Here is a 14,438-nt window from a genome sequence, read left to right as displayed (position 1 = left end):
GCTTGGTGTAGAGCTTCTTAAAATTAGAGATGACTTGCTGGTCCATGGGCTGGAGGATAGGGGTGGTACAGTATTCGGTGGAAGATACAACACTTTTATAAATTTGTATTCGTCGATGATATCATCTTCAAGTCCGGGGGGGGGTGAGCGGGTGCATTGGCCAAACAAAGCAAGCACTTCAAAGGCAAATTCCTCTCCTGAAGGTACTTCTTGACAGCAGGGCCGAAAACTACGTTTACCCATTCCACAAAGATATGCCTAGTAACCCAAGCCTTAGAATTAGAACGCCATAGAACATGAAGCAGGTCTTTATTATTTCTATGTCCTTTAAATGCCCTAGGGTTTTCGGAATGGTAAACTAATAAAGGCTTAATTTTGCAGTCCCCGCTGGCGTTGACACAAAGCATAAGAGTCAACCGATCCTTCATTGGCTTATGTCCAGGCATTTTCTTCTCTTCGGCGGTAATGTACGTTCGACTAGGCATCTTTTTCCAAAATAGACCAGTTTCATCACAGTTGAACACCTGCTGCTCTACGTAGCCTTCCTCTGCCATGATGCTTTCGAACTTTTTAACAAAGTCTTTAGCAGCCTTGGTGTCCGAACTCGAAGCTTCTCCATGCTGAACAACTGAATGAATCCCAGTACATTTCCTAAATTTCTCGAACCAACCTCGAGACACCTTGAATTCCTCCATCGTAGGATCGGCTGAACTCTCCCCCGCGTCACCCCCAGAGCCCGCCGCCTTCAAGTCACTGTAGATAGCGCTGGCCTTCTCACAAATGATCGTTTCAGTGATCGTATCACCAACAATCTCCTTATCCTTGATCCATATTAACAAGAGGCGTTCCATCTCTTCAAGGGTAGGGCTACGATGTTTGGAAATAATCGTGATCCCCTTCGAAGGTTTCACTGCTTTAATGGCTGCCTTCTGTTTTAGGATCGTCGAGATCGTAGACATATTCCGGCCATATTGTTTAGCCAGATCGTTAACACGCACACCTCGATCATGCTTTTCTATTATTTCTTGCTTTAGTTCTAATGAAAGCATTGACTTCTTCCTTTTCTCACCACTACTACTACTTCCTGAAGTGAAACTAAGCTTTTTGGGACCCATGATTACGAAAAACAGAAAACAATACGTGAAAAAGGAAGATAAAAAACACTTTTAATAACGGAGCGAATAAAGAACAACCCCACGATGCGCACGAGATGAGAGGTCTGATCAAGGCGACGCTCGATTGGCGTCCCTTTGATGTGCTGCCGTCTAGCGGCGTCAACAACAAACCACGGTTGACGCTTTCAAGAAAATTTCACGCGTACGCGTATTATTTACTTCGTATGTTGGAGCAACACTTCGGGTGTCAAGACAGAAATTTGGTCGAATTTTACTTCGGATATTGGAAAATTCGTATGTTAGGACATTCGTATGTAGAGGTTCCACTACATAGATTTGCAGTGAACAGTGACTCAATAATTAGGTTACTGGAACTAATAATTTATAGCTATATAAGCAAACTGGACATAAAAGAGGTCTTGAAGAATTTTATTTACCTGCCCTTTCTTCAAGTAGATTATATTTGACAGCTTCCAAGAATCAATGCAGGAATTGACCAAGCTCCCCTGTTCCTTGTAGGGAGCATTTCATGCTCTTAGACAAGATTCAGCAGATGCCTGGATCCATGACCACAGCAATAACAGAACACAGACAGGGAAGCCAGCCATGGTACCATGACATCCAGGATGAAAAATTAATGACCACAACACCGAGGAAATCAGAGTTTCTTATGACAGTTGTATTTGCACAAAGTCAAAAGCTGCAATCGCATCCAAAATACCTGCAGTGAACAGCAAATCAATCAGTTACTAGAATCAACAACACTGGTTGTGCAGGTCAACCGGGAGTGAAAGAAGTCTAAATTATTTTAGTTACCGGGCTCTAGTTTAAGTGTATTTTATACAACAGATTCAAATGATCATGCAGGGAAAAGTAAAGCTGCATTTGACATGACCTAATATTATCCAATCTCCTGTGGCCCAATGCTGAAAGCTTGTTATTTTCCTAGCCAAGGCATCTTGACTTGAAAAGATTTGACATCACGGGGTATAGTCATAGATGACCCCAATAATGATGCTCCAGAAGCTCTATGGTTTAGTAGGAAAAGGGACAAAGCTTCTTTTTATCATGAATTGGGCTGGATCTACAGTATTTTCAAAATTGAAGGACACCAGAAAGTAGTATCTGACCAGCTAATGGTTAATGCAACAGCAATTCTGTCAAGTGGTATCTGATTGACTAATGGTCGATTCAAAAGGCATTCTGTCAAGGGGGGTATCTGTTCAGCTAATAATCAATTTGACAGACATTCTGCTTGATTAAAAACTCCCCAGGAGGGCAGAGGTTCCAGAATGTTAAGACAGACAGACCAGTGCTTCTTCAGCCTTCCCATAATATAAAGGCTTTATCTCAACAAACAGGGCTTTACAGTGGGAGTTCCTAGCAATGGGACTTTGGCAAAGAGTCCTTTGGGCTACCCACAAGTTATTTTTTATGAGCATCAAGGTGTTGGAGAACACCCATACGTCCATAAAGATAGGAAAATACGGGCATTGCAAGAGGATTTGAATCTCCATTGGGGATAAACCCGGAGTAGCCGGGTATAGTTGCAGATTATTATAACTAGCTAAGATTTAACCCTACTTAGAAAAGGAGGATGCTATAAGCCCAAGGGTTCCAACACAGAAAAACAGAGGAAAACCATTGTACAGAGGCTATGGGACTACCCAAGACTAGAGAACGTTGGTTTACTTTTGGAGTGTCCTTTTCCTAGAAGAGCTGCTTACCATAACTAAAGAGATTCTTTTACCCTTACCAAGTGGAAAGTAGCCATTGAACAGTTACAATAGAGTGAAGAAGAATCTTTTGTTGATCTTCATGTTGTCAGGTGTACGAGAAAAGAGAAGCATGTGTAAAGATGGGCTAGACTATTCGGTGTATGTGTAAGGAAAAGGAAAAAAATTTACCATAACTAGAGAAGGAGCCAATATAGTACTACCTGGCCAGTCAAAAGACCCAATAACACTAGTAGTATCTCAATGGGTTGCTAGTGCCTTGGCCAACTTACTCTTTAGATTACTGCTTTATTAGAAGAAAATCCACAGGTTCCACCAGAGACAAGACGAACAGCTTTGAAGAGATTAAGCTAGGAGCATGGTTTGCTCTTTGGGAATTACTTTTATCCTGCATTCATATGCCCATCTACCTCCTCTCAAATGTCATGTTGGACAGAAGGGACTCCTTGAGGGATTTCTTAGAACCCTGGGTATCTGCTGTGCCAGCACTTTCATTGCATTCCTAGAGTTGAGGCACCTCACACTTCAGAAGGTTAAGTGCAAACCACACTTGGTTAGTGAACAAGTTCAGAACCTTACAAAAGGAGTTTCATCAGTGTTATAAAAGTAATTTCTCTTGAATTGGGAGGGTAAGTCCAATGACCAGATTCTCTAGATCTTCAAGAGTGATATTTTCACATTTATATACATACAGTTTCCAGAAATTTCTGCATTTCATCTGGGCAACCAGTCTTCCAATTAAAGGGACTATACTGTGGTCTAATGATGGGCCCTAAGGTATCCACAAGGGTGATGACTTTAGTAATATCCTTAAACATTCAACCGAATGATCCTGGCTTCCACTCTCCTGGATCTGGTCAGGGATTTTTATACCCCTGCTTTGATTTGGACCTTCAAACCAACCAGAAAAAAATGAGACTGGACCTGTTCCTCCAGAGCTTTACAGGATACAATAAAGTCCTTGGTAGGAAATATGCAGGTAGCTGATGTCAGCTTTTCCATTTCCCATGGTACACTGCCCTATCCAGAAGAAGTGGCATTAGGCAATATGGCACCAGAGCTCCTAGGTAAAGCTGACACTATTGGCATCTTGGGGTCAGACATCCCAGACCCAGTGACAGGGGTATGTGGTAGATATCCTCTAGTAGGGAGACAGAACTTGAAAATAGTCCCATCGATTCCATCTAACCCAGAAGTACTTTTTTCACAGATTCCTCTTAACAGGCCTGTGGGGCACACACACCATATGACCTGTAGTGGGGGTCATGAATAATGAATGGGCACAAGTGTGTCTGATATTAGTGTAAGGAATGTGTCCTTAATTCACTTTAGCCTCCATGAATTAAAGTCATCTCTGGAATATCAATGTTAGGATGATGTCAGACAACATGACCACCTGGAGAACTTGTGAAACTCCTATCCTGAGGATCTGTTTCATATAGCAATAAAGCTCTTAATTTCTCTAAATAGTGCAAAAGGATAAGATTACTCCCTGAGCAGGAGACAATGAAGTCCTCTTCCTACTAATGGTAAGGCTAAGGCAGTTGTGGGTGGTCCTTCAGTGCACTCATAGTCACAAGTTTAAGGTGCTGGAAATACTTTTTTAATTTGCATGCAACCTTTGGCCTGATCTGTGAGACTCCCTCCAACTTCATATGTTGAGCATGGGTTAAAGGCAGAAGTCAGATACTGAAAAATTTCTTACAGGCAGTTCCAAGGGCTGCAACATAACATTCCAAATGAAATTTGGCTCTGGTTTGGAGTAGCTTAACCAGAACCTTATACACCTACATCCTAGGCCTCACAATGAGATGGATTTCTTCCTGATCTTAGCATCAACTGGGAGGTGAAGAAAACTCCATGCACAATTTGGCCTCATGACACGCTTGAGATCTGGTCATTTTGGGTCTTTCCTTTACTTAGAATTACTAAGTTCGGCCATACTGGTGTTACAACTCTTCTCTCTTGCATCCTCCCCTTGCTTGTAGCAGTAGAGGGCAGGTACCGAGGATCTCTATTTGCAGGAAAGGAAATATGGGCCTTGTTCTTTAGGCTTTTAATATTATAGAGTATCAAATTTCCAAAACCACTTATCTCAGGTGATCTCCCGGCCCTATACAAAAGCATCAAAGAGCCAAGCAGTCAAAAATCGAGGGCCCAGGAGATCCACGCAATTTACTCTCATACAAGTTGTAAAAGGGGTGGGCAATGCATTTAGCCTTCTTGTTGGTCTTGTTCTCGTCCTCCCTTCCTCAATTACTATATCCTCTCTTCCTCAATTACTATTCAGGTATTTTATGATTAATGGGTTCATGTGAAGTGAGTTATGATTTAGACACTTTTCATATACATCTCCATTAAAGATAAAGAAATCATTCCCAACTTTCATTCATGACTCAGTTTGGGCATAACAGTATTAGGATAGGCAGAGCATTCCAGTGAGTGTATATAGGAGACATATTATTCATTCATTTCACAGCGAATAATACATTTTAAAATTAATGGGTTTATATGTGAATTTTTCTTTAATGGTCTACTTAAAATATTCAGTGCTTTCACTTTTGCACAGAAAAATAGCTTTAAAATATTCAACTTTGTTAATACTAATAACAAATCATTCTTTGGACTTTACACTAACAATGTTAATTTTGTAGACAATTTATTTTGTAAATCTAATTCATATCTTATGTAATTACAGGTACCACCATTTTGACTCAGAGGCCTATTTAAACAAAGGTATTGTATGTTAAAACCAGGAGTACACTACAATATTTTTAATCCTTCCATTTACTCTTTTCATAAAGCTAAAAAAAAAAAGTGTGATGATTTATCAAATTATTCTGCCCTTAATTTTATGTAATATCTTATATATACTTGAAAACCCTTGTAATATTTACCAAATTATTTTAATAAATCTAATTATATTATTACTTTTATATATAATACTAAATTTGTGTATAAATTTTTAACCCCTTTATGTATTTTAAAAAATATTTAATTATCAAATAAATTAGTTTATATGAATTTTGTGAAAAATAAAACCATGTTTAACATTTAGTTCAAACTGGCTAGTAATGAAATTTATTAAAATACTCTCATGTTTATGTAATTAATGCTTATTTACAAGTTTTAAATATTTAAAAATTAGAGCAAGATGAAGTTAAAACTTCAACAATAAGAAAATATTACAAGGAATGAATGAACAGTGCAAAATAATCAAAATATTGTCATGAGAAAGCTGTGAAAATTATCCCTTAACAAATCAAAACCACAAAAATCTTTCTACCTGACAATGGCAGCAAACTACAGTTTTGTGCCAATCTGTTGTGTATGGTAAGTTTGTATTTTCAATAGAAATATATTCCTTTACAGCCAGGAATTTTATAACATACCAAACTTATTGTAGCATATGAGTATGAATAACTGATTGCACTATACCATACTATGAAAAAGTACAAATATATATTAAATATACCGTAAATGATTTTTTATTAGGTATGCACTTGGTGGAAGAGCTTTATTGTTGGTTTACTGATTGGCTTGGTCTTGGTGAATATTTTGGGCCATATGGCCCATAGCCGGCACTTGAACTCCCATGGTTCAACAGGGGATGGGGGACACCCTAGTAGTACTATGAGGTAATGAGAGGTTGGAAAGCAAAATGGAAGACAGAAAGCAGGGAGAGAAGTCAAGTAGAAGGCTAAAAAGCAAGTGAAGCTAGGGGTTGAAGGAACGTTGCTAAGAAATTTAAAGTAGAGGGCTAAAAAGTAAGTAAAATTAGGGGTTGAAGGAACATTGGTACGAGATTAAAATGATAATCCCGTAAGTGCACCACATAAGTAAACCAGGGTCACATGAATCTGTTTCCTAGTATATGTTATTTATGTTTAACTATGACAAATTTGTGAGTAATTTGTATTTTTCCGAACATACATACCTGGAGCTATTTATAGGGATATACTTTCGGCGAAGCTGCGAGACAAGCCATGTAATTTTAGTGAGGGATAACCACCCAAACCGCTAGTTAGCGGGGAGGGGAGGGGGTTAGCTGACTACCCCGCTCACTTTGCTGGCTACTAGATATTTCAAAGACTACTCAGAGCCCGCTATCTAAGTCGCTCTGCTCAGATTGTCTGCATGCACATTCCTGTTGTCCGGAATGAAGCAAGTGGATAGGGACACCGAGTTGTCTTCTGTCCATCTGATTATTTCTACTGTTAGATGGTTCTCTAAGAGATTTATATGCTGGTACCTTTCTGATTCGGACCAAAGGATGGCTATGGTTTGGTATGGCATATGACCCCCCACCTTCTTCTTTTGATGCATCCGAAAAGAGCATCAGCTCCAAAGGGGGGGAGACGAGAAGATCAACATCTTTGCAGAGGTTCTCGTCTGTCACCCACCATCTGAGGTCCGTCAGTTCTTGTGAACTTAATTGAACCAGGGTGACAGGGGAAACGCTTGCTTGATTCCACTTTGACTTGAGGTGCCAGTGGACCCATGAGGAAAGATTTTCCCTCTCCGATCATCGGAAAATGGGAAGAGCACTGGGCTACCTGGTTAACCAATTACCCCGTAGGGTGGTCAACAATAACCAGAGATTGTGACTGTTGTTCCTCTCCCCTAAGGGCTAGCAAGTTCCCTCGAATGGAACAAGCGACCTTGACTCTCAAGAGAAAATCGATGCTCCTCGGTTCGTCCCGAGGTGTGGAGAGATTGCGTAGCAAGAAAACATTACAAGTTGATGTCAAGACGTGCAATTGATTGCAGCTTCTGTTATAAAAGGGGGGAAGGTCCTGTCCTCCCTCCAACTGCCATCAATTTAGTGGTGGTTGGCCGAGTAATTATGGTACAGATTGGTAAACCAGTAACACAGACCAGGGAGCTGGACGAACATAAGGTGTAGCCCAAATTATTGCCATGTCCGGAACTTGGTTGGATAATGTTGAAAACGTTCGTAACCGAGATATTCTCCTTCCATGAAAGACGAAGACACATTTCTTCGTCTCCAATCGCTAAAACTGGCATAAGTATTGAATGTTCCCTTTTAGGAAATGGATTCACTTATGAGAAGTTTTCGGTCCAAGTCTTTTTAGAAGTTAAACCCTTCGATCGGAAAGAAGGAAAGGAACTGCATATGAGGACAGATCGCACAAATGCAGTATGTCTGGCTACGGGAAGGTTGAAGAGTAATGTATAACCTGGTTTCCCATAAGGGATATAGCCATCAACACTTATAACTTATTAGAACGGAGTTCTAATTGTAAGATGGTCTAAAGTCCTTGTCGGCAGAAAGATCGCTTGCTGTTAGTTTGCCTATCCTCCTTGTGGGCGAAGCTTGCCAACGTTCATACATCGACAAAGTTGTTTGACCCCCTTGTGCTTGTGGGTGGGGTTGTTGCTATGGTTCGTAAACATTAGCTAACACTGTTCCCTTGGGACTAAAGGCTTGAGACAATAACCCTGTAAGGGTAAAAATAATAAAAGGCCTCACAAGTCTATCATGTTAAACAAGAATTCATTGTGCCCAATGACGGCCTACGGCTGACTCAAGCAATCAGTAGAAACCATGTTTGTGACAATAACCTGAAGGTGTTTGTCTTGAAGAGAGTGCATGTACCCCAGAAGGAGTTCTTACGGCCTTTATAGAGTTTTAACAAACTCCTTTAAGAGTTATGTAAAACTTCTCACTGATGAAAGGTTAACATAAAGGGTGTAATCTCGTATGAAAGGGTTTGTTAGCCCTGGACTCCACAAACACATACACTAGAAAGGTCCGTATAGGATTGCCATTGAATGCTTTCTCATATGGGGTTGCCAACGAAAGCTTTCTCGCTACTGAGAAATACCACCATCTAATGCAGGCAAAGACCTACCAGAAGGAATGAACTAATTAGAATGTAAAAATTCTTTCTGCTCTGCTTTTGCCCCGGCCGTAACGAGATTGACGCTGATCTCGCAGAGACGATCACAAGCCGCCTGCTACCCCAACCGCTAGTTGGTGGGAGGGGTGGGGAAGGGTGATGGTCGTTCATTCGAAGATGAAAGGAACGGAGCTGACAAGAACAAGACGCTGAGAAGCTGATGCAAAGCAACAAGCTGCTAGGGCTGTAGAGTGACGTAACATATGCGACACTGCTCCATCACGCAATACTGCAGCGTAGACAGCTGTAGTCCGGCTACGAGACCCTGGGGGATCAACGTAGTCGAGAGTCTGAGACTTCAATGTCACGAAAATTAAAAAATTCAACATGACGAAGGCCTGAAGTCTTGAGCGCCGGAAGGTTCCACGCAACGAGAGCCCGTAGCCTGAATGTGACTAGAGCCCGAAGGCTCGGGGTAACGAGAACCTCAGGGTTCAGAATGACAAGGGTCCAAAGGCCTGAGGTCACGAGAGCCCCAAGGCTCAAAAGCAACGAGAGTCCGAAGGCTACGGTTACAAAAGCCCGGAAGCAAACCTTACCTTAGCCCAGAGGCTCAGGGTCACGAGAGCCCTAAGGCTCAGAGTAACAAGAACCTGAAGGCTCTGTGTCATGAGAACCAGAGGGCTCTGTGTAACGTGTACCTGGTGGTCTAAGGTTACAAGAGCCCATGGGCTCAGCGTGTCGCAAGAACCCGAAAGTTTAGCAAAACGAGATTTACGAGAGCCCAAAGGCTCAATGTAATGCCGGTCACGAGAGCCCAGAGGCTCTACGCGACGAGTCTGGAGACTCTGGGCTATGAGAGCCCGAAGGCTCAACATAAGGAGGGTAACAAAACCCCAAAGGCTCAGCATAACGAGGGTCATCGAGAGCCCGAAGGCTCAAAGCGACGAGTGTCACGAGAGCCGAAGAGCTCAACGTAACGCAGGTCTCGAAGGCCCGTGGGCTCTACGCAACGTGAACCCGAGGGTTCCAGGTCATAATAGCCCGAAGGCTCAACGTAACAGGAGCCCTAAGGACCTGAAAGTCCCAGGTTACGAGAGTCCAAAGGCTTAACGCAATGGGAGACCCGAGGATCTCGGTCATGCAAGGTCAATGCGAGACCATCACGAGAACCCAAAGGAACACAGTGACTTGAACCTGAAGGTTCAAAAAGACATTTCCAGGAGCATACCCGAGGTGAAGTTGGGTCAGAAATTCTTCCATCAAATGGACCTGGGAAGGGGAACGTTTAGTAGAATCTTCTGGAGAGGGAGACTGCTCTGTCACAAAAAGCTAATCACACATAAGAGGGTGAGCGGCATAGCAAGAGAGAAGGAGTATCAACACAATAACAACCCCCTTACGGTGTAGACCAAGTCCGTACTACACTGTTAAAAAAACAGCAACTGTAACAAAAGGTTAAATATATCTAAAAACATACGAGTAGTTTTAGAATAAGTAAAACAGAATTAAGTGTTAGACAATCAAATGGAAAGTCTTTGTGGGAGAGAGCAGCAGTATGTACTTCCTCTACCAAGCCAGAAAGAAAAGTGGGTGCTCAGCCCACCTGTGTGAGTGAACGGGGTAGTCTCCTACATGCTACCCCTCCCCGCTAACTAGCAGTTGGGGTGGTTATCCCTTGACAAAATTTCCATGGCTCATCTTTCAGCTTCGCCAAAAGCATATCCCTATGAATAGCATAGGGTTTGTATTTGTGATGAAACAATTATTTTAATGGTTTTTTTTTATCTTAATGCTTGGCTTTTTATTATTTATCCAGTTCTTTACTGCTCTGAGTTGCTTTCCTTATTGGGGCCCTTGAGATTATAGCATTCTGCTTTTCCAACCAGCTTGTAATAATAATGAATTAATTAACCCTAACTCCAAAGACAAGCTTAAATTACATTTAAAAGGAATGAATGGTGTTGACCATCCTCCACCAATTATGTAGAACAGACTGGCAGAAAATTCATGTAAAATACCATAAACAAGTACTGTAATGTCATATACCAAATTTAAAGAAAACATCCAACCTGATAATGAGCAACCAAGGATCCCTGATGCTTGAAGACTTTTCCACATACTTTGCAAACAGGATAGCCTCCTTTGTTATAGTTTAATGGTAACGGGGATAAATTCTCACCAGATGGCCAATCTACTGTAGATGAGAAAAAAAATAATCTTGCAACATCTTACATACAAAATATGATACTGAACATAAATACACAGTACAATACTAGAAAAAAAATATTTTACATTTGAAATTTTATAAGATAAAAAAGGTTATTTTGCACAAAGGAAAGGAATGGCATTACTATAGTAAATAAAAAATATATCAATTAGTTTTCTGACACTTTCAAAGGTGAGGTTCTAGGTCATAGCAACCTAAAATTATATATATAAATTAACAAACAAAAAAAAATCATAAAATAGGCCTTTCATTATGAAATGTGAAAAATAATTTAATTCATAAACAATATGCCAAAAAAAAAATACAACAGAAGCCTTTTAGCTTGTGATAATTCCAAAGACAACCATAGTGAAGAAAGTAACTGCTATATGAAAAGGAAGTTATAATTCTCATAAATTGTCCATTAATCATAAAAAGAATACCTAAAAATTGAGACTATATTAACTTACTTTCTTTAAAACTATCAACTCCAAGATTTGATCTGTCGTGATTACTAAATTCAGATTCGGATTCTCCATCAGGCAAAGGGACTTCATCTTCACTTTTCAAACTTAATGAGGTTTTCTCAGTTGCTACACCTGCAAAAGGAAAACAAGGACATTAGCTTTTTCATGCAAAGCATAAATATACCTTTTCTTACAAAGTTCAATGTTGTAATTAGAAACAAAAACAATCAAGGGATACTTTGTGACCACTATTATTCAATGGTAAATATTCAAGCTTACAGTATAAAGAATTCCATGCATAGTATTTGCAGAAAAATTCACAAATTTTAAAAAGTAATTTGTATTTTTTCTAACTAACACACCCGAGTCCTTTTAATAAGAGTATGATTTCACCGAAGCAGGACCTCTGTTGTTCAGATTTTATAACGAGGCATCTGTATTTATAGGTGGTTGGCGGGGAAGTCTCGGCCCCATGCTGGCCCTCATAGTACTCACTTGGACCTTTGCCTAGGAATTGCAGTGTGGATTGAGGTAGGAAGTTAAAAGAACTCAGATTTGTATAATTGGGAAAAATACAAATCACTTTAAAATTTGTGATCTGTTACTGCACAAAATAAAAACCTTTGTCCTTTAATAGGAGACTAATCCTTTGGAGAAAAGAAATTCCTACGACCAAACTGACTAGTGTAAAATCCTGGGATGTCGATACACTCAAACCCAAGATAGTGCAGTAGCACCAACTTCCATCCACATCTATTTTCCTAGAAGAGTTTAGGTGACGGATTTAGGCTTCTGCTGTTAGACAGACTGTCAATTCAAGAACCTTTATCCACAATGGGGTCTCTTGTCAGAATATGAAGCTAATATAGATTATTGGGTTTCCATTTATATCCATCCTTCCCTTAGATAGGAGTATGGGAGATTAACTTCTGCATTTACAAAAGATAGAATAGTGCTCAGTATGGTAGCTTACCTGCATGTGTTCATTCAAGCAACACACTTTTCGACTGCTGCATCCCAAAGGAGGGGAAGAGAAGAGGAATACGGCCAGACTCAGACTTAGTGTTGGCAGATGTGAGAGGAGAATGTGTAAAGCATAGGGCAGACTATTCGGTGTATGTGTAGGCAAAGGAAAAATTAGTCATAACCAGAGAGGGATTCAATTTAGTACAATCTGGCCAGTCAAAGGACCCAACATCTTTTGCAGTAGTATCACAATGGGTGGCTATTGCCTTAGCCAACCTACTACCTATAAAAAGGATTAAAGGTCACTCATGAATGATATAGGCATGGGACAGTGACAAGCCCTAGAGAGTGACCATATATACATGCACAATCAGCACCCAAGCCCCATGTCCACTCAAGTTAGGACTAAGGAGGGCCAGACAATGACTGCTACTGATTCAGCAGGTAGACTTATAGGCTCTCCTAAGCCTCTCAATCATAGCTTATAAGGATGATGAGATTGCAGACACTACAAAAAAAACTATTGAGCTTGAGCAGGTCTCTAAACCTGGTCCAGCAGATCTCCTGACAGGGGCGCTTCCAATAGGCTACTACATAAAAGCATTTTTTATCATCCAGCAACAACAAAGTCCCAAGGGTGCAAATTAAAATGAGTTCTACTGTACGGATGTCATGACTGCATAAATTGTATTGGTTCAGACAAAATTTTAAATTTCTGCCAAGTCACATCTTCACTTTCCTTTCTTAAAAATGTTATTTTCATTAGTAAAATAAATTTTTGAATATACTTACCCGATAATCATGTAGCTGTCAACTCCGTTGCCCGACAGAATTCTACGGAAGGGATACGCCAGCGATCGCTATACAAGAGGGGGGTGTACTCACCAGCGCCACCTGTGGCCAGGTACTGCAGTACTTCTTGTTGACACCACCTCAATTTTTCCTCGGTCCACTGGTTCTCTATGGGGAGGAAGGGTGGGTCAATTAAATCATGATTATCGGGTAAGTATATTCAAAAATTTATTTTACTAATGAAAATAACATTTTTCAATATTAATCTTACCCGATAATCATGTAGCTGATTCACACCCAGGGAGGTGGGTGAAAACCAGTGTACATGTATATCAAGAAGCTAAGTATCCCGTATTTCATATTATCAGTTATTCAAAATAACAATGAAATTATAAGTACCTGGTAAGGAAGTCGACTTGAACCATTACTCTGCCTTTAATAAGTTCGTCTTCCTTACTGAGCGCAGCGTTCCTCTTAGGAGGCTGAACAACTCTAAGGTGCTGAAGTATCAAGGGCTGCAACCCATACTAAAGGACCTCATCACAACCTTTAACCTCGGCGCTTCTCAAGAAAGAATTGACCACCCGCCAAATCAACAAGGATGTGGAAGGCTTCTTAGCCGACCGTACAACCCATAAAAAGTATTCAAGAGAAAGGTTAAAAGGTTATGGGATTATGGGAATGTAGTGGCTGAGCCCCCGCCTACTACTGCATTCGTTGCTACGAATGGTCCCAGGGTGTAGCAGTACTCGTAAAGAGACTGGACATCTTTGAGATAGAATGATGCGAACACTGACTTGCTTCTCCAATAGGCTGCATCCATAACACTCTGCAGAGAACGGTTCTGTTTGAAGGCCACTGAAGTAGCCACAGCTCTCACTTCATGTGTCCTTACCTTCAGCAAAGCAAGGTCTTCTTCCTTCAGATGAGAATGTGCTTCCCTAATCAGAAGCCTGAATAGTAAGAAACTGAGTTCTTAGACCTTGGAAAAGAAGGCTTCTTGATAGCACACCATAAGGCTTCTGATTGTCCTCGTAAAGGTTAAGACCTTTTTAGATAGTACCTAAGAGCTCTAACTGGGCAAAGTACTCTCTCCAGTTCATTCCCCACCAAGTTGGACAGGCTTGGGATCTCGAACGACTTAGGCCAAGGACGTGAAGGAAGCTCGTTTAGCAAAAACCGAGCTGCAAGGAACATGTAGCCGTTTCAGATGTGAAAACTATGATCCTGCTGAAGGCGTGGATCTCACTTACTCTTTTAGCTGTTGTCAAGCACACGAGGAAAAGGGT

At 40.8% G+C, this 14,438-nt stretch overlaps 2 protein-coding genes across 5 annotated transcripts in view; one reads left to right on the top strand and one right to left on the bottom strand.

The window, feature by feature from the left end:
* The window catches only part of Arp5 (Actin-related protein 5), a 77,508-nt gene extending 68,732 nt beyond the window's left edge, over nucleotides 1-8,776 (top strand). Inside the window, exon 14 of the mRNA XM_068347236.1 lies at nucleotides 5,550-8,776. The gene's annotated coding sequence lies outside the window, so the exon portion shown is untranslated. The remainder of the gene's footprint in view (nucleotides 1-5,549) is intronic.
* LOC137617259 (sex determination protein fruitless-like) overlaps nucleotides 1-14,438 on the bottom strand; it is a 111,610-nt gene that overhangs the window by 6,025 nt on the left and 91,147 nt on the right. For all 4 annotated transcript variants that reach the window (XM_068347239.1, XM_068347240.1, XM_068347238.1 and 1 more), the window contains exons 7-8: nucleotides 11,395-11,523; nucleotides 10,788-10,912 (exon numbers count right to left, since the gene is read on the bottom strand). In XM_068347239.1, the coding sequence (XP_068203340.1) occupies nucleotides 10,788-10,912; nucleotides 11,395-11,523 (254 nt within the window). The remainder of the gene's footprint in view (nucleotides 1-10,787; nucleotides 10,913-11,394; nucleotides 11,524-14,438) is intronic.

This window comes from Palaemon carinicauda, chromosome 23, assembly GCF_036898095.1.
Source record: "Palaemon carinicauda isolate YSFRI2023 chromosome 23, ASM3689809v2, whole genome shotgun sequence".
Classification (NCBI taxonomy): domain Eukaryota; kingdom Metazoa; phylum Arthropoda; class Malacostraca; order Decapoda; family Palaemonidae; genus Palaemon; species Palaemon carinicauda.
This window is presented reverse-complemented; position numbering and strand designations above follow the sequence as displayed.